The sequence below is a fragment of the Dendrobium catenatum genome, unplaced genomic scaffold (genome assembly GCF_001605985.2).
Source record: "Dendrobium catenatum unplaced genomic scaffold, ASM160598v2 original_scaffold_67303, whole genome shotgun sequence".
Classification (NCBI taxonomy): Eukaryota; Viridiplantae; Streptophyta; class Magnoliopsida; order Asparagales; family Orchidaceae; genus Dendrobium; species Dendrobium catenatum.
Genome location: NW_021385752.1, coordinates 872,802 through 896,815, shown reverse-complemented (window position 1 = coordinate 896,815; position 24,014 = coordinate 872,802). Strand labels below are relative to the sequence as shown.

Below are 24,014 nucleotides of genomic sequence, written 5' to 3'. Positions count from 1 at the left end.
TTGTCTATAAGGTACCCTTAGACGAAGCAACCCATGGCTGCTGACAATGATCCTTCAGACAGGCTGGGTTGACTACCTTATTTGATTAGATGGCTTGGGATGATGGAATCATGAGATTTTGATCGGGTCTATCATCATTTGCCCCACCATGCTCTTTAAGTGCAAGGTAGTGAATTTCTAATTTTAAACATTAAATTTTAAATACCTAAACATGCTGCTGCTATACACTGGATACTACGCATCTATTTGATGACTAGCCATAATCAAATGTTCTCTCTCGTTATCTGGAGGGATAATTAACTATAGAGGCTTGTGCCTATAGATAAAATGCACTCAGATCATAAAGTCCTCACAAAATGAGGTCGAAATCTCTAGTTAATGTCTTATTCAAAGCTCAATCTGCCTTTTAAAATTTTTCCTTGGAACATACTCTTAAAACTCTTCTCGACGACCTGAAAAAAGAAAGGGGCTGCAGAGAGGCCGGGGCATCTATTTTCGGAGCCCACACTTACCATTTTATGTCTTGTGTAATTGTTTATTTCATATGTCTGATATGTTACTTCATAGTTCAATAGAAAGTTAACATATCATTGTTTAACATATTATTTGGGTATTATACAAAAAACACTTTAAACCTTTATTTCATTTTACGAAAATTTTGAATTTTGAGGCGTAGCCTCAAAATATCTTGAGGCTTGCGCCTCATCTCGCGAATGACAAACGCCTCAATACCCAATTGTGCAATTTTAAATCTTCATAGCCATCACAGTGAACAAATCTATTTCATTAACATCAGTGTTCTCATTGGCAAGACCTATTTAAAATTACTAGTTCCTACACTTATAATCAAATTCTTGGTGGAATTTTATGAGCATACTTGGACTTCTGAGCTGACATTTTCATTTTGTTGAAGCTTCATGGTTACAGCTATGTATAAACTTTTTGAATTTTACAATCGAATTACTCTTGTGCTGTATTTCGCATATTGTTGATGGAAATGACAAGGCCATCGTTGTTATGGCTTCTATTTACATTATGCGTCTGTTTGACTTTGTATTTTGAATGTAATATAAAGTAGATGCATGCAAAATGAATGCAATTAACTGGGCTGCATTTTCTTCAAATTTGTGAAGGAAATTAACTATGAAGTAAAATAACTCTTCTTTGCTAAAATAACTTCAAATCAAGCACTAAAAATTAACTTTGCATGCAAGTACTTTACTGTTTTCATTGAATTTAGTAAAAAAAGAGTGCATCATTTATGCTCTTTATTACGTTGAAGATCACATTCCGTGAATATGACAAGCTTATTTCTTCTTATCAACAGTGGGGCTTATTTGACAGGCAATTTGGCAGAACAGACTCTAAAGATCCTGACCCGGAAGGCAGGATTCCTCAGTGGGACAAAGCGTCTGTTCAGGAAATGAAAAGAAAATTCTCTAGCATTGGCTTTGGACCACGTCAGGTGCTCGTCACACCCTTTTGACTGTTTTTATTTGTTTTTAAGTTAATTCTTATTGGTTTGAATGCCTTTGTTATTTTTTATTTAATGAAAAGTGAAGCCCACATAGTGTTGAATAGGCGTGCACAAAAAAACAAACAAAAATCTAACAACCCAAGTTGTTTTTTTTCCCATTAAAATAAGTAGCGTGTGATAGAAAAAGTTGGACTAAACTAATAAAAACACTGTTCTTAACAAATTATTTTTTATCATTTTCAAAACACTGTTATTAACAGGAGATTATACGTACGAATAATTTTCTTTTGATTTTAAAGTTCTCACCAACACTAGTTCCCCTGAATGATAAGATTGCTTCACATCACGAGTGACAAATAAAACATCAATCTATTAGATATCTTAAGAAACTTTATAAGCATGCAAGGCTCAATTTATCAAGTAACCTAGAGAACAAGCACCATCCATATCACAATGTTTTCCATCATACAAGCAAAATGATAAAAACAATAGGGTAAATCAAGTAAATTAGTGGTGCAGAAAAAAAAAAAAGATAAAGAAATCCAAACCACTGTTATTATGGTTTGACACCAACACTTGCATCTATGCCTCAAGGTCTTCTCATGATTTCCATTAATCTCTCCTTTAGCGACCATAAGGCAAAGAAGTTTCTCTCCTTCAAGGGTAATGTAGAAATCTTACACCCCATCTTCTATCCCAAATTTGAATACCATTACTCTAACCATCAGCTAGTCTAATCAAGTTTTTAAGATCTTTAGAGATCTAATAACTTTAAAGAATTCAAAGTCCTCTTAAAATAGCGACATCATCAAACTATGAGGACTATTAGGTATGTAAAGGAGGAAGGAAACAATTAGTGCACTCTCTCACAAAAGAACTCTCTATATAAAGTTTGCTGAAGTAGGAACAAGAAGTTTTCGCCAAGAATACTCTCCGCTCTATTCTCCATAGCCAATATACTACTCTTATGTTTAGGGTATGAGAAAAATCAATTTATATGAATTTGTCAAAATTCCTAAATATATGAAATTAAATAGAGCATTAATCGATTAAATTATATGATCTATATCATATAATGCGACCTATTCAATACTAATCTAATCATCTTATTGATTCAACTTTTTAATTAGATCAATTAAGGAGAATCCATATAGCACAATGAAACTCTAATTCATCATGAATGATTAGCCCTACTTACCAATTTGTGTTGATTTCATTTTTTATTTATTTTACTCGTATGTGTGTTGTATTCAAATGCATAACTATGAAAAAAATTATTTTACTAAAGTTGAAGCTCTTATCTTGAAATATTCCTTGCTAGCTTGGATTGCCTTACTGGTAATCTACCTTGAATTGCTCTGATCATAGGCTAGCTTGATTGGCTTGTATCTTGTGTTTCATTTGAGTCGTGTGTTTTCTTTGAGTGTCCCTAACACTAACATTTCTCTTTTTTATTTGCACCTGAAATTTTAGTACACATACTTGCACAATTGTTTTTACTAATAAGCATTAGCTCAAACCAAATTATATTTGTGATCATTACAACATTTAAAACCAATTTATGCTCATATGGGATTAACGATTTCTTGTTTGATGATGACAAATATACTTTTAATTGTATATAAAAAAATTCAGAGTTTTCTTAACTCCCTTGAATTTTTGCTTCTTAAAAATACTTTTTGTTAATATGTATTGCATGCGAATGTTAAACGACATGTAATAAGCTCAGAGATCAAAATAGACATAACAACTCATATTTAAATATTTAGCTCAAGCTAACTTATAAACATAATTGAATGAAAAACATTAAACAGAGGACAAACACGAAACTTCAAACAAAGAAATACAAAAGTAATGTAGAACTACAACTACACTACTGTTGACGCACTTTTTTTTTTGCATCGACTCGACTCCGATCGAGCCCGACTAGGCTCGATTGTGCTCGATCGATTCGATCGAAGGTCGTCGAAATGAAATTTACTCAAATCAAATCCCGATTTAATTAAATTAAATCAATTTAATTTAATTTAAATCAAATCAATCCAATTCAAATCCAATCGAACCTCGTCGAGCTCAATTCTACGCGATTCGGTGTCGATTCAAGCTTAATTTTGCAAAATTAGCTTGATCATACCCAATCGGACACAAACCGACCCAAATTGGTTCGGGTCGAGTCCAATCCGGACTCAATTTCAACCCTAATTTCTCAATTTGGGCTGAATTTGATTTTCAAATCAAAATTTGAAATGAAGGGCTCAGATTTCTTGTGGAATTTTGCCCTAAATCCATCGTTTCACGCGTGAGAAGAGGAGATAGGGCATTTTGGGCGGTGCCTTGTGCGCCTCTAAGAGAAACGAAAGAGAGAAAGGGTAGCATTCGGCTCCCCCTATCTATCCCGTCCCCACAAACAGAGAGAGCGAGAGAAGAGAGGCGGAACCCCCTCTCACGCGCGACTCCATCAGGCGGAACGAGAGCCTTTCGCGTGCGACTCTACCGTGCGAGGCCGAGCCCGCCTCCGTCGCCCTTCTTCCGGCAAACCTGAGCTCTGCGTGCTGCTATTCTAGGTTGGAAGGGAAGATGGAGCTAGAGATTTGAGGCCTTTTTCTTCATTCTCAAGAAGTCAATCAAAGGTTAAGCCTTCCATTTGCTTTCTTTCTCAAAGATCAGTGGAGTTAGTGGCTTCTCCCCTTCCTCCTTCAACTCCGGTGACCTCGAGACGAGTTGGGAGCTGTCCGAAGCTTCCAAACAGAAAAGAAAGTCTCCAAAACCTCCCGAACAGCGGTTTGGAGCCTTCGGAACGTCTTGGACAGCAGTGGCGATGTTGGGAAAAGCTTGGACAGCAGCCACGCAACCTCTGGGAGCATTCAAACAGTGAAAATTGCTGTCCGAAGCAGTTTGGACAGCAAATCCACCTTCCGGAAAGGCTTGGACAGCAGCGGCGACATTGGGAAAAGCTTGGACAGCGGTTTGGACAACAATTTGGAGCGCTAGGACAATCCGGGTGAGGTAAAATCCTTAAACTTAGTGAAACCTAGGGTCCCCCCCAAGGCCAATTGTTGTGTGGTTGACGCCCCCGAACCTTAGGTCCTTAAAAACTTCAATTTTCGCTCTCTCAAAACCCCTTTGTTGGCTGTCCACTTTGCAAAAAATAGTGGAAATTCGGTGATTTCCATTTGTTGGCTCTCATGTGAGGGTCCGGAGATTGTTATCCACACCTCTCAAATGTATGTTTATGCATCATATTGTGCCTAATACCGTCGCCTACAATCATGCCCTAGGATAGGTGCTATCATTTGACCTCGAAGTCAATGATAACACATAGGTTTGGATTGTCACTAGTTGCATGCATTTCTCATTTAGATGCATTGTCATGACAAAATAGACATCCAAATCTATGAGAACTTTTGCATGCATAATATTAATTACCTCTAGAGTTTTTGTTTAATGCTTATATTGAATTTAATTGATTTGGGCATTTCTAGTCATTGTGAGACACAATCTTTCAAGGGTCTATGTAGCAAACCTCACAACATTGATGATCAATTAAATTTATGATTTGCATCACATGAAACTTAGAGTGTAGAGTGACAATCTTGAATTGATTGTTTGTTGAAGCAAAAACTAAATATATGAGGATGTTCATAAGCTTGAAACTCATCTAAATTGTATGCACCATTCCTTCAAGTACGAGTCATGACAAAAATGACTTACGATTTGAAAGAAGTGTGCGTATATTGAAGTTTATGAACTCTAGAGAGCTTTTTGTGAGTGCTTGAATATGAATTTAATCAACTAATGAAAAGATCAAATCATTGTAAGGTCTCCCATTAACTTTCCAAAGTCTATGTTGTAGATCCCACAAAATATATTGTTGGTTAAGTTTATGTACGACATTTTACAAAACAAATGCTTCATTGCTTTCAATGATCAAAATTCCTGGATTTAGAGAATCATCTACACATGCATGCATTCCTAGGTTCTTCTTAGATCATACTTAAGTTGATCTTAAATCTCCTAGAAGTTGTAAGGATAGATCTTCTCTATCCAAGTTTCTAAGTCATGCCAAAATTGGTTTAGAAACGTCTCCTAAAACCTTAGGAAATCAATTCTTCCCTCTCCTAATTGAATCCAAAATACTCTAAAAGATGTAGGGAAATTCTCTTTCTCATGCACATCTATGTGGGCTCCGAAAATTCGGCCGCGGCCTCCACTCGCTTTTCTTATTCGGCGAGGGAGTTTTAACGAACTAAGTTCCGAGGTAAATTTTGGAAGGCAGATGGGTTTGTAGATAAGACACTACCCAGAGATTTCGCCCTCATTTTGCGAGGACTTTATGATCTAAGATATGGTTTCCTATAGGCACAAGCCCCTATAGTTAATTACCCCTCCCAATCACGAGAGAGAACTTTCAATTAAGGCTAGTCATCAATCAGATACGTAGAGATACGTGTTATCTGGCATATAGTAGCAGCATAGATTTGGTAAATTATTTCATCACATGAATCTTCAAGGGATTTAGGACCAAATCCTAAGTTCAATCTTTTCTTTGTTAAGACATGAAATTAACAAATGAATCATCCTTTCCCATGTACAATCCATGGAGCGTTCTTGAAGCTTCAAGTGTTAGAGTACATGAATCATTATAGCTTGAAACTAAATTCTAAGCTATCCATCCTTTTGTTGGAACATAAAACCAACAAACCATCTTCTTCCTTCAACCCCAAAGTTGTGGAAAATTTATCAAATCATTTATTCGTTGGAACACAAACCAATGAGTAATCTTCTAGAGATAGGACTCAAATCCTAGTCTTTCTCATTTGTTTAGCCCAAAATTGAGTAAATGTTCATTTTCCTTTGAGTACCAAATGCTCAAAGAAACTTCACCATTTACTTGGGCTAAATCAAGTAAGTGGTCCTCTCTCCTTGAACATCAAAATGTTCAAGGAATAATCACCAATTTGCAACTTCTAAGTTGCATTTCCCTCTCCCTTTCCTACAAGCTAAGATTGTAGGAGAGCATCTAAATCCATCTTCATGCTCTCAAACCCAAGTTGGGAGAATGGATCCCCCTCTTTGAACACCAAATATTCAAAAATATTTTAGAAGCTTGCAATCCAAAGTTGCATATTCTTTTCTCCTTTCTACAACTCAAAAGTTGTAGAAAAGTTTCATTCACTCAACTCATATTGTATGAATCAATCTTGTTTCAAACCTATGACAAACCGTCTATTTGTTGAATCAAAATCATCAAATAGTTTAGTCTAAATCATTTATCTGTTGAACCAAATTTAACAATTAATCTTATATCAAGCAAAGGAGTCAAACTCCTAGCATTCTTTCATTCTCCTAACACAAACTGGTTGAATGAGTTCTTCTTTTTGGACACCCAAAAGTCCAAAGAATCATTGATGTGTGGCTCAAATCTATACATCATTCTCCTTTGTTTGCTTAATCCAAATTAAGCAAATGAAACTCAACTCATTGAATACAAAAATTCAAGGAGACACTCTTTTGATTCGTAGCCTCAAAGCTACTAATTTCCCTCACTTCTATAGGTTCCAAAGGCCTTAGAAAATGTCATACCTTAGCCCAAAAGCTATAGGTCCTTTCTCCTCCAACTCCAAAGTTGTAGGAGATCTCTTCTCTCTTTAACTTCAAAAGTTAGAGAGAGTTCTCCTACATTTAGCCTAAAAGCTAAATGTTAGATTCCTATCTTTCTCCTCCTAGCTCCAAAAGCTAAGGAGAATTCCTCAACATGTAGCCCAAAAACTACATGTTGGACACCTTCCTTAGACCCAAAATCTAAGTAATCTCTTCCACTCAACCCAAACTGAGTGATCTTTCCTATGACATTTAAAATGCTAAACTCATAGATGTCCCTTAGGAATTATCCAATCTGTTGAAGTTCATCCTACCCTATTGGATGGATTTCACCAAGTCCTAAGTGAAACCCCTTAGGCATGTCTATCTTATCCTATTAGATAGATATTTCTCTTATCCAAACACTAAGAGAACTCCAAAACACCTAAAAATTACTTATGTTCCTTTTGATACAATAATCAATCATCTACCCCAAAAGGCGGGATGACTACACCATTGTATCTTAGGATTCATAAGTAACAGGCTTGCCCAAAAGCAAACATGTGGTTACTTTATGGGTTCTTTATAACCCTCCTAAATATGAAACATTTAAAAATGAAATAAAATATTTAAATCACAAACAACTTAAAGTGAAATCACCCTTGGATAAAGATTAAACATCTTCATTCCAAAATAAAATCAAAGACCTTTAATGTGACATACTACACAAGTCTCACACACTTAGGTGCACAGCCCCTTAGGCATGCTAGGATTAAAATTTTTCTTTTATACGCATGTGTTTGATGTTGTGGTGTGATTGCCCTTGGATTGTCTGCGTTGTTGGCACTTGCCCTTAAGTGGATAGTGTAGAAATATACATGTTCTTCTTGCAGGTGGCCATATCTAAAAGGGGGGCGCTCATAAATAATAAACTACTTGCATGACTGGTGCTGCTTAAAACCCCCCAAAGATGTGGCCAATAGGGTAGAAGCATGCGTTTGACACTCTAAGTGCTAAACAAAATTCCTAATGTGATGCTTTATTATATAACTGCTTCTAATCCACTGTAGGTTTGAGTCTCTTTTCTTTTCAAACATGTATTTGATAGAATTATAATTGTATCAAACTTGTGGGGGTTTGGAGCAAAAGAATGAAGTGGACTAGAAGGATGTACCTGCAAAGGTGAAGCCCAATGTCCATTCAAAGTCAAGAGCCTGAAGAACCCCACAAGTAGAGTCTGTAAATTTGACTGGGTTGTATAATGACAGGCAACTCAACTGTCAAATCTGGTTGTAATAATGTGGACTCTATTTACATTTTCTTGCATTTGATATAAATAAAAGCATGTTTGATTGTTTACCTGATTGCGCAATAGAAAAGCATGCTCTTTCCTAAGTTTCTTATATTGCTTTTGCGTGAGAGGGGGTTCCGCCTCTCTTCTCTCGCTCTCTCTTTGTGCGGGACGGGATAGATAGGGGGAGCCGAATGCTCCCCTTTCTCTCTTTCGTTTCTCTTAGAGGCGCACAAGACACCGCCCAAAATGCCCTATCTCCTCTTTTCACGCGTGAAACGATGGATTTAGGGCAAAATTCCACAAGAAATCTGAGCCCTTCATTTCAAATTTTGATTTGAAAATCAAATTCAGCCCAAATTGAGAAATTAGGGTTGAAATTGAGTCCGGATTGGACTCGACCCGAACCGATTTGGGTCGGTTTGGGTCCGATTGGGTCTGATCAAGCTAATTTTGCGAAATTAAGCTTGAATCGACGTCGAATCACGTCGAATTGAGCTCGACGGGGTTTGATTGGATTTGAATTGGATTGATTTGATTTAAATTAAATTAAATTGATTTAATTTAATTAAATCGGGGATTTGATTTGAGTCAATTTCATTTCGACGACCTTCGATCGAATCGATCGAGCACGATTGATCCTAGTCGGGCTCGATCGGAGTCGAGTCGATGCAAAAAAAAAAAAAGTGCGTCAACAACTACTACTCCCCCTTCTAAGATATTAAAAATAAAAAAAAACCATAACAAAGATAAGTAATACAAGAAAAATAAACACGCATGCATCTGAGTGACCTTAATCAAGTTTTGGAGAATGACATATGTAATATTTTTGTTGGACTAATTGTCTAAGGAACCGTGCTTTATCCTCATCATATTGGTTCTTCTATGGTCGCCATACTCCTATTCTTGTTATTGTAGGGTTAATCTCTTATTCCCTTGCTCAAAATGGTTATCAATATTAAACTCTTATAAGAGAAGTGGTTAGTCCAAGCATCTTGAGAATAATTACATGAAGGTTATGCCCAAGGTGCTTGAGGTGGAGGTGGTGGAGTGTCAAAGCATCTTGGGAATACTTGTAGGAAGAGTATGATCGAGGATCTAGGGGTGGAGGTGGTGGAGTCATTACCATTGTTAAACTTGATGACATGTTTATTGGTGTTAAAGAGTGCCACGACCCGGCCCTGAAACTTGAATTGGTGAGATGGGAATAGATGGTCGGACAACTTCTTTAAAATTTTATTTGCTAAAATTATCACTCATAAGTTGAAAGAGCCACTAAAAACTTCTCAATAAAAAAATTACAATTATTACCTTTCCCTTAGAGCATCTCGCCTATAATATACACTATCTTCTCTTCTATTCATTTTAAGTTAATCGAATTATACTTGTAAATATTTTTTAATGAACAAGGTCATTCATAAAATAACTTAGTGAGTAAATCATGTTTCTAGATTGTAGTAACACAAGACATTGAGAATAATATGCATGCTTAATTTCAAAACATACGATAACTCTAATTAAACATGATCATCCAAGATTTTTCCATTTTGATTAATGGCAAATACTCAGATTGGATTGAAGGAAGGAATGGATTTAGGCAGGGATGTCCGTTGTCTCCTTCTTTATTCATTTTGTGTTCCCAACTTTTATTTAGTACATTTTTTCTCAAAGAAAGAAACCTCGGGATTAAAATTTCTCCTAAGGCTCAAAAAAATTTTCATCTTTTATATGCTGATGATATCCTTATTTTTTCGGAAGCCAAATTTAGGAGTGTTAAGAAAGTGAAAGGGATCATCAATAACTATTGCAAGTGGTCTGGTCAGAACATTAATTTGTAGAAACCCTCTATCTTTTTTGGCAAGTCGGTGGGCAGGAAGAGGAAGAAATGTATTTTCAAGTTGTTGGGTTTCAAGGTGGTTAAGGAGATGAATTATCTTGGGGTGAAGATCTCTTTAAGGATGCTTGTGGTTTTCTGATTTTTATAATATGATGGAGAAGGCCTTGAATAGATTGAATGTGTGGGGAAACAAATTTATTTCTTTGGCACGGATGCTTGTTTTTGTCAAAGCTGTTTTTTTGTCTCTTCCCATATTTCTTTTATCTCACTCTTTAGTTCTTATGGGTTTTTTATGTGAATTTGATAAATTTTGTAGAAATTTTATTTGGCATAAACAAGATGGTAATAAAGGCCTTCATTATTGCTTGGGATGTATTATGTAAGCCAAAAAATAGGGGTGGTTGTGGATTAGTTTCTGCTAGAGCATTAGTTGGGCCATTGCATGCCAAGTTTGCTTGGAATTTTTTTTCCTGCCAGAATTCTCTTCTCAATAGGAATCTAATTGTAAAATATGGAAAGAATATATAGGATTACAAAGTTAGAAGAGGATGTTCTTCAACATAGAAAATTATGCTTAATGGTGCAAAGTATCTACGTCCTATTGTAAGGTGGAAGGTTTCAAATGGAAATTCTATTAATATCCTTAGGGATGTGTGGATTCCTAATAGAAGCTTGGAGAGATGGCCTACGTTTATTGGAAGTTTGGGAGAGGTTGGGTTTTCTCTTGATAACTTTATTTCAGATGGTGGTTGGAATGAGGTGCGGCTTGACCAAGTTTTTCGCAAAGAATTGTGTGATCTTATCAAGAAGATACATATTTATTCAGATTTGGAACAAGACCACATAGTGCTGAAGATGGAAGCATCTAGGAGAACGATTACTTCTCTGGCAGCTGAAGCTTCAAATGAAGATGATGAGGAAGTTAATTACTGGAAATAGATTAAGAGACTGATGTTGTTACCGCGTGTAGAACTTTTCTGGTGGCGCTTGTTTAATTATGTCATTCCCACTAATGATTTCTTAATATTTAGACGGCTTTTGAACTATAATGGCTGTCCAAGAGGCTATTTGTTTATTGAAAATGTGGATCACATAGCTATTGGTTATTCTAAACTTAGTCAAGTGATACAGTATTTGAATAAATGGGGTTTCGGTGTGCCAGCTTTATAATCTTTTGCATGCTGTGTACAGTTGGAGTAGCTTTCTATTTCTAATCCTTTTATTGCAAATTTTTATTGTACATTGGCTATTTTTTCATGGAAAAGTAGGAATAAACTAAAGCATGGCGAAGGTGAAGATAGTTCGGGTTTCCTTATTGCTAACATTATTTCTATTGCTTCTTCTTCATTCCTGAGTTCGGAAAACTGTGGTGCTAACCTGGTTTCTCAACTGTTTTTTAATTCTTGGCATCCTCCTCCCCCCGATTGGATTAAAATAAACAGTGATGCATCTTTGTTAAAATCTAATAAAATTGGCATTGGCGGTGTGTTCAAAGACTATAAAGGCATATTTTTTACTTGCTTTTGGCTTTAGTTGCTTACATTGGGATATTGCTCAGTTGGAGATGATGGCTATCATAGCTTTAAAAAGAGTAATAAAGGATTGGATGTTTGAAACAAGAGGAATAATTATTGAAGGGGATAATTATAATATTATCAAGCTTCTTCAAAGGTCTTTTGATAAGGCTAATTGAATTTCTCTTCAAGTGGCAGATGAGGGCTTCTCTTTTTTAAAGGAGTTCAATCAAGTATTGATTCATTTTTCTAATCGTAATTATAAAAAGTTAGTTGATTTATGCGCTAACTATGCTATTTTTAGTGATTTCCTTTGTGATGATGTTAGTAGTAATAATATTCCTCCTTTGCTTATTTCTTTGTTAAAGGAGGAATGTGATAGTTTAGCTATCACTTAGTAGTTTGTAATAGTTTCTTTTTTATTAATGCATGCTGCATTTCTTTAAAAAAAAGTATATTGAGTGTACACGACATATTTGCATGTTAGTGTGATGTGCTATTACAGCTGAATGACATATTTGAATGATGTATTTTGCCCGTTGCAATGCACGTGGGAGAGCATTTTAAGGTGTTTGATATTAGTTAGCTGTGTGAATGATTGTCATTTGAGTGTGTGCAATGTTCTATTCAGAAGCCTGTAGATGCCTTCTGTCTGCTTGTACAAGTGTTGCAGATCAGGTTTCGTTGTGCAGCAGCGCATTGAATTTCATTTGTAGTGCGTTGACAATGCAGTTTGGCTCATTCATCTTCAGCATGTCGTCATCTTCATCAACTTTCAACTTGCAGGATTGTGGTTCTGCTCGCAAATACACTATGCGATGCATTAGGAGCCTTCTACCCGTCTCTTGCAAGTAAGCTGACTTTTTTGATGTGATAGCCTGGCATCACAAATTTACTGCCTCATCTTATCAGTGGCCCACAATTTTACTATTAATTCCCAAATTTTGCTTACAGGTGAATCGCATCATTGCATTATGGATCATTTGTTTCTTTATGTAGGTAGACTATCGTGCACTGACGAATCTCCTACCGTTGTTCATAGATGACATGTAATGTGCATGACGAGTCTCCTGCATCAGTTCGTAGGTGCTTGCATTTGTTTCATGTCATCAGCTTTTTCTTGGATAGGGGTCGGTGTATTTAACTTCCATTGCATGGTTGTTGACTATGAGGGGGTGTGTTGATCAAGCATATACTGTATGTTGTTCGTCATCACCCGTAGATGGACTACTATATGCTTGACGAGTCTCCTACATTCGCTTGCAGATGCTCATATTCATTGTATGCTGCACTATATGCATTTGCAAGAAGTTTCATTGTCCACAGATTGAGTTTGTGTATTCATCTACACATTAATGCTGACTGCTAGGTGAGCTGCATTCGCTACTAGTTTCCTTCATGTACGTCAGTTGGCAAACTACCATTTTCTTTCTGTGTTGACTTTCGATGCTCACGAGGAATCAATATGTATGTTTGTATGTTGATTGATGTGTTCATAAAAAATCATTCTGTGCTTGTTTGCAAGAGATGACTTTTCGTGCTTGTAAATGACTAACATGTTGATTATGTCTGAAAATCTCCCACTATGACTCCCTTGCTTGTTCGTTAATTTTCATTTGGATGAAAATGATCACTAGTTAGCATTTGCATTTTCAGTGAAGTCGTGCATTTATTAGTTCAAGATTCAGTTCCCTGCTCATTATTTTAAGTTATGTTCGCTGTAGTTATGTTTAATTCAAGTCTCTTGTAGTTGTTCAAGTTCTTTGTCATTTTGTTCAAATCAAGTTTCCTCTGCTCTGAATTTCGGCGGCCTTCCTACTTCTCCCTCGTTTACTAGAAATTTCGGGAGCTGTGCCTTCCCTACCATGCTACGAGAGCCCGTAGGGTAGGTGTCAAGTGACACCACAACTGTGATTTTTAATGCCACCATGCTACGAGACCGTGTAAGGGTTATTGAGGTATCTGTCTGAAAGTACACAATTTTTTCCTTGCAGGCACGCAAAGGCCTACCTAGCTCACCGCAAGCATTGCATCGGGTTCCCTCCTACCATGCTAAGAGAGCGTGTAGGGTGATCCCCCGATGCGCCACGATGTCGACGTCGAGGCAAAATGCACAAAATAATCTCTTTCCCCTTGTTTTAATTCTTTCTCCTGCCTTTTTTTTAATCCTTTCTTTTTTTTTCTTTTCTTCTTTTTTTTGTTTCTTTTCTCTCTTTTAACTAATAATAATTTTAATAATTACAAATTATGATATTAACAATAATAGTGAAAGGAAGAGAGATGGTGGTTGTAGTATGTTGTTTGGTGAGATGTGAATAATTATGGGCTATTTGGTGTGGGTTGATTTTTATTGGGGATTTGCAGTTGAGTTGACAGAGGAATTAGGCTTTTGGGCTGAGTGTATTTTAGAGTTGAGCAATTTTGATGTGTTACTATAGTGGAGGAACAAAGGAGAAGGGAGGTTGCTTTGTTTGTATGAAGTTTGACACATTGAGGAAGAAGGTACTCGGCTGTGGGGAAGGACCGAATCGAGCGGTTGCGCCGTTGCGGGGACTAGGTCGTTTTGAAGCTTGAGCGTGAGGACGATGGTACTCGAGATTTTGAGTGTGGAAGCCAGAGAAAAAATGAAGGGCGTTCATCTCATTTTAACAACAAGTGTAGAGTTGCGATCGAGGCTGGCCTACGAGATTTACGAGAGGAGACAAGGTATACAGTTCGACAGAGGCTTCAGTGAGATTTGCTGGGATTTCAGCCAGATTTTTTGAATTTTTTGACAGATACGAGGTTAGCAGTTTTTATTTTATTTTAATAGTAATAATAATTATTATTATCATTAAACAAAAGAGCTCCAAATGTTGGTTTTTCCTTGATTTGCGCACATTCTCTCGAAATTCTTGCGTCGTTGTGGGCTCCGAAAATTCGGCCTCGGCCTCCACTCGCTTTTCTTATTCGGCGAGTGAGTTTTAACGAACTAAGTTCCGGGGTAAATTTTGGAAGGCAGATGGGTTTGTAGGTAAGACACTACCCAGAGATTTTGCCCTCATTTTGCGAGGACTTTATGATCTGAGTTCTGGTTTCCTATAGGCGCAAGCCCCTATAGTTAATTACCCCTCCCGATCACGAGAGAGAACTTTCGATTAAGGCTAGTCATCGATCAGATAAGCAGAGTATACGTGTTATCTGGCATATAGTAGCAGCAATAGGTTTGGAATTTGGAGAACTGGATTTGGATTTGGGATTTGAGTTGAAAGTTTGGAAATTTGAAAGGTTTGATATTTAAAAATGGAAATTTCACCATCTTGCACTTAAAGCGGATGGTGGGGGAATGGATGATGGACCCGATCAAGATCCCATGGTTCCGTCATCCCGGGCCATCGTGGTCCCTGGTCTACTTAGTCAGAGGAGGTAGTCGACCCAACCTGACAGAAGGATCCTTGTCGGCAGCCATGGGTTGCTTCGTCCAAGGGGACCTTGTAGACCGAGGTTGAATGTTTGTCTAAGGGGACAAATTTAAATCCACCTTAGCTTACAGAGGGCTTTGTGCCCTATCGATCATATCCTATTGATTCATATCTCAAAGATTTGAATGCCAATAAGGAGCGTATGGCTCTGGGCCATAACCGGTATTTGTGGTGCCAATTTGGGCGGCAAACCACTACGGTTCGGGGCCCCGGGTCATAACCGTTTATCCTCGGGCGGTGCCATTTGGCCAGGTGGACGTGCACTGATGAATACTCCGACGTCAGGTCGTCGCAGCCGAGGTTCAAGATGAGCATGGACGTCGACGCTTTATGCTGGACAGACATTGTCTGCTGCGCCAGACTCCCGTAGAGGACGTGCGCGGTTAGTGGATGGAAGGAGCGACATGCCCTACGGGGGCGATCGTGGCGTTGGTTATAAGATGTGGGAGAACCGTCTTGGGTCAGTTTTGTACTGAATGTAAGCAGCGATATATAATTTCGAGGACACGTACCACGTCCTTACTGGCAAGAGATTGTTTGAGAATGGATCCTAGTGATATTTTCGACTAGGCATTTGGCTCTTTGTGAGCTAGAGTTTATTTGAATTTGTCCACCCCGGCAGACTGTTGCGGAAGGTGGATGGATTTTGCTTTAAGCATTGATGGATATATTTCATTTTTAAATATTTTTGGGATTTTGGAATTTTGAGATTTTTTCTGAAGTTTTCTGGGATTTTGGGTTTTTGGATTTGGACTTTGAGGAATTTAGATTTTCGGACATTTGGATGGAATTTGAAAGTATTTGTGAACCCCTCCGGTTGAGATAACCAGTCAATGCGGCCATCATCGGGGTGTTTGGGGTCACTTCCTTTTATTGATTGAACCTTGTCAACTCTGTCGGGCTGTCGACAGAGGATCGGGTTTCATAGGCTTTGTGCCTTTTGTTCATGAATTTTCTTGATTTCAGGCCTTGAAGGCCTAAAAAGAATGTATTTAAACAAATACGCCGGTCACTACAACCGTGTATCTATTTGATAGTTATACCCTGTCGACTATTGATCCGTATAGAAGGATCGGGTTCTTTAGGCTTCATGCCTTGTTCATGAACTTTCTTTGTTGAAGGCCTTGAAGGCCGAATATGAATGTTGTAGACGCCTTCTGTCTGCTTATATCAGTATTGCAGATCCGGTGGCGTTGCATTGTAGGTTGTGGACGCCTTCTGTCTGCTTGTATATGTGTTGCAGATCCGGTGGCGTTGCATTGTAGGTTGTGGACGCCTTCTGTCTGCTTGTATGTGTTGCATATCGGTGGCGTTGCATTGTAGGTTGTACGGCCTTCTGTCTGCTTGTATATGTGTTGGCAGATCCGGTGGCGTAGCTATTTGGATGTCATGAGGTATTTCCTCATCTTGCACTTAATTCCCTTTCTCAATCACCGGGGATGGGTCTTTCTGAACTTTGGAGATTTGAACTTGATATTGACTCCCCTTTCTCATTCACCGGGGAATTCTTCTGGACTTTGATATTTGTAGATGTGAATATCGTCTTCTTCCTGAATATATAATCAAGAAGGAATTTTGGGAACACCAGGAAGTTTGGTTCTAATTTGTCAAATATTTCCTTCCTTCTGTCAGGGGGTGTCCTTTTCATCATCGGGCTGCCTTTGTACCCAGTGTACTTAGGTTTTGATCACCGCTGTCGTAGGTGATTTCTGTACTCGTGTCCACAGTGATTCGTTATAAACAAAATACACTGTTGTTATCCACAAGTGTTCATTTGCATTTGTAAGGGATCCGTACTTGTGCCCACAGTGATTCATCGTACTTGCAACACACTGTTGTTATCCACAAGTATTCATATGCATTTGTAGGGAACCGTTGTATCCACTACGGCTTTTAGAAAGTGTTTTGCAGGAGACCCATTGCTTCTGCACATATCCACCCTTTCACCAATCTCGGGTGGTTGTTGTTACTTGTTTGACCTCGTAGGGATCGTCGCAGGAGATGTACTTGTGCCCACAGTGGTTCGTTGTCCTTATGAAGTACCCGCTGTTGTTGTCCACAAGTAATCATTTGCTGGAGATCAGTTGTATCCGCTACGACCTCCTAGAAGTGTTCGTAGGAGACCCTACCCTCGTTTCTTGCATCACATCCACCTTTCACCAATCTCAGGTGGAGGATGATTTCACTTGCTTGTAGGGGACGGTCCTTCCATTATTGGTCTCCCATATTGCCTTCTCAATCAACAGGCATTTTGTAGGGATTGCTATAGGAATTCATGCATCGAGGACTTGTTCGCCACGAGTTCCCCGTGTGCGATTCAAGTTTTGATCTTTGTATGTGTTTTGATCCAAATTCAGTTTCATTCAGACTTGAATTCATCAAGTTTACAAGTCCCCACTTGATATCGTATAGCTTGAGTTCAAGTGCGAGTTCAACTGCTTTATTCGGATTCGGATCCAGTCCAAATCAAAGTCTTTGTTTGATGTTCTAGTCTTGTTCAAGTCCTCTTCAGTCCTTTGAATTCAATTGCATGCTCACATTTTGTTCAAAGTTTACTGGAGTCTTTGAATTCAAGTGTATATTCAAATTGGCTTGAGTCTGATTCCAATTTGATTTTATTTCATTTGATTTTGACCTTTAAAAATCATTTAGAATTTTGTTCAGATTTAGGTCCACCAGTCCTCTGTTCTTCGTACAAGTCCTCTGCTCATTTGGTTCAAATTCTGTGCATTTTTGTTCAAGTACATGTCTTCTACATTGTTGCTCAATAAGGTCTTTATATTGTTCAAGTTCTTTGTGCATTTCAGTGAAAATTTTGGCAGCACCCCGGCATATCCCCTGTTTGAGGGAAATTGGGGAGCTGGACCTTCCCACACGCTACTAGAGCGTGTATGGTAGGTGTCCGTAGACACCCAGCGGCCGTACAAAATTTCATCCCACCATGCTACAAGAGCGTGTATGGGGCCTTCAGCAGTATCCGTACCAGAACAGCAGTGACGTACCAGAACAGCAGTGACTCCCCACCACGCTACAAGAGCGTGTATAGGGCTCTCCCACCTCGTCATATGCGTCGCACCTGGCTCCCTCCTACCGTGCTACAAGAGCGCGTACAGGTGGTTCTCCGGTCCGTTGCAAACGTCGAGAAAGGGATTTTGGAACATCATACCTTTGCGTAGCAGTCGTCGGCAGTGTCGGTGTCGAGGTCGAGGAATCCGTCCCACCACGCTACAAGAGCGTGTATAGGGCTTACCCGCCTCGTCGTATGCTTCGCACCAGGCTCCCTCCTACCGTGCTACAAGAGCGCGTATAGGTGGTTCCCCGGTCCGCTGCAACGTCGAGGACGGGGTTTAAGTTAGAACTTATACCTTGAAGATCCGGCGGGGAGGAGTCGTCGGCGACTGTCGGCTCGAGGATCGAGGTAGGAGGGCAAGTATCTCCTTTTTTTATTATAATTAACTATAATTAATTATAATCAACTATAATTAATTATAATTAATTAAAATAATAATAATATAATTATTATCCTTAATTAGTTATAAATAATTTTTAATTAATTATAAATAATTAATATAATTATTTTTATTTAAAAAATAATACAATATAATTAATTAAAATTAACTTTAATTTTAAATTAATCATAATTGATTAAAACTGATCAATAATTAATTACTTAAAATTAATTTTGATTAATTATAATAATTATAATTAATTAAATAACCATAGTTAATTAAAATTAAATATAACTAATTAAAATTATTTTTAAATAAAATTAATTAAAAGTAATTAAAGTTAATTAATTAAGATTTATTATAATTAATTAGAATAATTATAATTATTTTTAATAGTTATAATTAATCAAAATTAATTATAATTAATTAACTAAAATTAATTATTATTAATCCCTCTGATTTGGCTGGCTTACGGGTTCTAGCCGAAGAAGCATGCGAAAGGTTGAAAGTTAACTACACAGCAAGTAAGCTCCGGCTCTTGCTTCCGATCAAATATGTCGGGCTCCCGTTCCGACAGGAAGCGAATGTCGACAAAGGAGCAAAGCCGAACAACTATGAAGGAGGTGGAAAGGCGGTGGAAGGGAGAAAGTTACCTTCGCAGCCAACGGAGCTCCCGTTGATGCTTCCGATCAAAATGTCCTAACTCCCGATCCTTCACAGCAACCGAGCCCCAGTTGTTGCTTCCGATCAAGGTGCTGTGACCTTACAGCCGGCGAGCTCCCTGTTGTGGCCTCCGATCAAAGTGTCGTAACTTCCGTCCGACAGGGAGGGGAACGTCGTCGAACCAGCGAAGTCGAACAGCACTGGAGGCACCGGAGAAGCAGCGTGAAAGGGAGAAAGTTATCTTCACAACCGGCGGGCTCCAGTTGTTGGCTCCGATCAAAATGTCGTAGCTTTCGATCTCGCAGGAATAGAATGTCGTCGAATTGGCCAAGTCGAAAAACACAGAGGGAGGGAGAAATATCGGAGAGCGAGAGAATTCGGGAATGAGCCAGCGCCCGAGGCCTCTCATTTCGTTTGGCTTTAATGTCGCGAGGAAGAGATCGTGGGGTGAAACGACTCGAGGGTGGCTTCGACATGCGAAATGCGGCGACGACGTGCGGGCAGGTACGATAAGATTTTTTTGCGATTTTTTTTTGTTGGTTATGGGTCAACAGTCGTCTCCTTGAAACTCGCGTCGATTTGCATGCGTGATTTTCATTGGGCAAAATTATAGTTTTTTGGTTATTGTTGTCGTTTCAAATGCAATGACAAAATCCGTTTCGTGCTCGTACGTCGTTTGGGTAACATCACATTAATTTTGGGTGTCGGTCGCTAATTTTGACCTTTTTCATCTGATTTGGCTATTAGGGGCTCTCTCTTAGGCGAATTCAATGTTGCAATAGCAACAACGCAGTCCATTTGGCGATCAAAGGTTGTTTGACTCTTCAAGTAACGCGTCGCTCCCGCCGACCATCACTTGAGCCATCAATTTTTTCTTTTTTCTTTCCTTTAATGTGTGGCTCAACAGTGCCCCATCATCCAATTAGAATCTACATAATGTGCTGTGACAGGCATGTATGAAATTTGTGGTTCTTAGACTTCCATAGATCAATGGTAAAACTAAGTCTGGTTATGCATTTTAGTGTAGCATATAGCTTTTTCTTATCCTTCTCATACACTAATATCACATCATTTCAGGCTGTTGTTCTATTGTACTTCGTAAATTATGGTGACATGGTCTTTAACACTAATTTAAATCCAAACTCTTCCACAACTGAGAAAGGTTTTTCATTTATCAAAACGTAATGTGCGACCATCTCCCTTACTTAAGATTGGTCGTACTTGAATGTTGTTATACTTCCGCTTTCTTGAGAATTATCACCGGTACATGCAATGTCTTCGTTTGGGTTCAAAGTGCAATATCTTTTTAACATGTACTACCTAAGCATAGTTTTCTCTTGCAATTGGAACATTCAACTTTCTTCTGACCATCAGGGAGAGTTATCTCATTAAATTCATCCCATACTATAGATGTGTTTTTTTTTCCTTTTATATTGTCTATTTGATTTGCACTTGTATTTTCGTTGGTATATTTTTCCGATAATTCCTGATTTTCTCCCAAAACAGTATCATTGTCATTTCCAACCTAATTGTATGATTCCACTTATTCAATTTCTGTTGACGTCCATGTAATAACAAAAAAAAAATCATCATACCTCGTATGCATCAAGAAGCCGCCCAAATCTTCCGAAATCCCGCAAGGAATCCCACTGGAATCTTGTAGCTCGACGCCGAAACAGTCTCCTCTCCACGATTCCTGCTCAAAACCCGCAAATCCACTATGCTTTCGTGCTCCAATACGGCTATAAATGCAACAACAAATGGAGATGTTCGGTTCCTGCGAGACACCTGAGCTCTTCTGTTTGAAACCCCGCTTCTTCTCTTCGTCGCTTCCACTCCACGACCACCTTCTTCCTCTCTATCCATGCAAGACTCTTTCTCCCGCAAACTTCTTCCCACTCTCGCTCACATCTTCCGATCTTCCTCCATTCCGAGCCACCTCCGCCCCATCCCTATTCATATATATATACACACAATATGATCTATTTTACTTAGCATTTTTTGTTGATTTCATTTTTACCTATTTCAGACAACATGTATGTAGCGGTGTGAAAAACGAAGAGGAAATGCAAATCAATTTTTTTATTTGATATCAATGCTTACATCTATCCCCGAGTTCCTCCTCTAAAGTTTCCATTTTTCTCTCATTGAGCCACTGTAAGGCAGAGAAGCATTTCTCATTCATGGATAATAAAAAAATCCTACACCCTCATTTCTACTCAAAATGAAAAGGATGCTACTCTAGCTTATTGGCTAGGAAAATCTTGTTTTAAAGGGCTTTAGAGATTCAAGATCTCATGCAATGCTAAAGCTCTCAAAATAACACATTTTCATTACATGAGGTCCATCAGGTTTAGAAAAAAAGAGAATAAATAGTTCACTCTCTCATAAAAAGAATCTCTGTTTCTCTAGAGTTTGACACTGTGGGAATAATAATGTTTTTCCATGAAATATCTCTTGATGTAAAACATTCATGCGATAAGATTTGCTTTGGATTTTAACAGTAAAAATTGGACATGAACTTTGCTTGTTAAAAACTTATGTTTCACTCAAGTCAAATTCTTAGAAATTCCGTTAGAAGATTAAGTGATGGTAAGCGGTTACAATAAGGTTAGCAAGAGGATCAAAATAACAACGAAAACAAGATAATAATACTAATAGCAAATAAACAAGAATCCACGATGTAACATCGAGAAATAGTCACCATGAGTTCCTTCTCACTCGCTCTTGGAGTTGGGTTCAGCGGAGGAATGGTAGAAGCAATCCCAATGACGCCACCACAAGACAAAAGGCCCGTAAGGCCTTGTTTGCCGGACAAGTAGCTGGAGGAGAAGAAGTCGTTGATCTTCCAATGAGGAGCTAAGGTACTCGGGGTTGTTGGAGTTAAATCATCTTGGCGAGGCGATGGAGGATGTGGTTGACGTAGCTTTCCACCGAGTCGTCGTATTCTCAATCTGGTTCGTAGAAAGGGGAAAGTAGAATATCGATTTCTCCTTGGGCGTTGTAGGCAAGACCGTAGTCGACCTCAGGATTGGCCATACACCAATGGCAAGAGGGAGGGAGGAGCTTGCCTTCTTCTCTTAGCTTCAACAAACATGAGAGATATAGGGTTTCCAAGGGTGAAGAGGCAAGAGGAAAGGGGCGGCCAAGGAGGGAGAGGGGACGGTTTGGGTGGGTGAGATGTAGAGGAGGTTAGGGTTGGGAAAAGATTTATTAATTCTGAAATTAATTTAGATTAAGGGGATTTGGAGGGAATTGAATTTAAAAATTTGAATTCAAATTCAATTAATGTTGAGAGCTTCCAAAGGAAAGTCAAGGGGAGCCCATTAAAGGGAGGCCGGCGGCATCATGATGGGAGGGAGGAGATTTGGGAGGGATTTATTAGTTTCCAAAACAACTAATGTAATTTAGGAAAGGTAATAAGAACTCAAATCTATTTTGAATTTAAATTAGACTTGGATTTATGCACTCTCCTAAATTAGGGTTTGTAAATAAGGCAAGTATTTGAAATTTGAATTTGAATTTCAAATCAATTAACTCCTTTTCCTTCTTACTTGGAGCCAATTTAGGAAGGGAATTATGATGATTGAACTCATCATAATTGAAGGGGAGCAAGGGGGAAGGGGAGGATTTGGGTGGGGGAGGATGGCCGGAGGTGGAAGGGGAAGGAGGAGCCGGCAGTTGGGGTGGGGAAAAGAAGAAAAGAAAAATAAAATAAATTAAACTATGAGCCGTAGACTCTTCCAACGGCTGCTGGGTATTGCGCTTTCTCTCACCTTGAGCTTTCTCCCCCTTCTCTCTAGTACTCACACAAGAAGAAGAAAACACATGAAATTTGCATTATCAAATCATCATCCTCTTACAACACATAAGGCCACTATATGTAGGTCTCAAACAAAAAAAAGTACACAATTGCCCTCCAGGCTGCAATAACAAAACACTTCCCCATAGGGGTAAATTCGGAAAACAACAAAACTAAATAAAACATAAAGAAATGCATCAAAGTAGAGATGTTGAATCGTAGCCGTCGATCTACGATTCTGTCGTCGGTGCACATGTTTGAATCTCTGAACGATGTCCTCATCATCTCCTCTCTTTTTGCTGAAGCTTACACACTATCTCTTAAATTAAGAATGAGAGAAAAATCAATTTATATGATGTGCATTAGACAAAAATCCTAAATTTGTGAAATTAAATTTAGCGCTAATTAATATTACTGTACGATCTATATTGTATAATATGATCTATTTAAATAGATATAAATTAGATTTTTTTGTTGATATAACTACATATTTAGATTAATTAAGAAAGTCTATCATATAATACGATCTTTATTGCATAGTACAATCTATTTAAATTTTGAATTTAGATAATTAAGAAAACGGTCAGTTTAGTGGGGATAATGATGTTGATCATTTGGTATGATATACATCCCATAGTATGGTTAATTCAAATTTTGAATTACCTTAATTAATATAAATTGATTACAAATTTAATTATACCAAATATAATATAATATATATATATATATAGTACAATATAATATATTTTACTTGGCAATTTTTGTTGATTTCATTCTTACTTATTTCACTCAATGTGCATTTGTTGATTATCTTACCAACTTCTAATCCTGACACATATATAAATAAATGACAAATATATAATCAAAGCTAATACGTCATCACAAAATTATCTTGATCGGGCACGAATCTCGAGGCAAAATCAGTTCGGAAACTTCAAAA

General features: G+C 38.1%; 1 protein-coding gene across 1 annotated transcript in view; it reads left to right on the top strand.

Annotated features, from left to right (window-relative positions):
- Positions 1–24,014, top strand: part of LOC110101780 (thylakoid lumenal 29 kDa protein, chloroplastic) — a 39,349-nt gene that overhangs the window by 12,376 nt on the left and 2,959 nt on the right. The window contains exon 9 of the mRNA XM_020829842.2: positions 1,328–1,465. Within this exon, the coding sequence (XP_020685501.1) occupies positions 1,328–1,465 (138 nt within the window). The remainder of the gene's footprint in view (positions 1–1,327; positions 1,466–24,014) is intronic.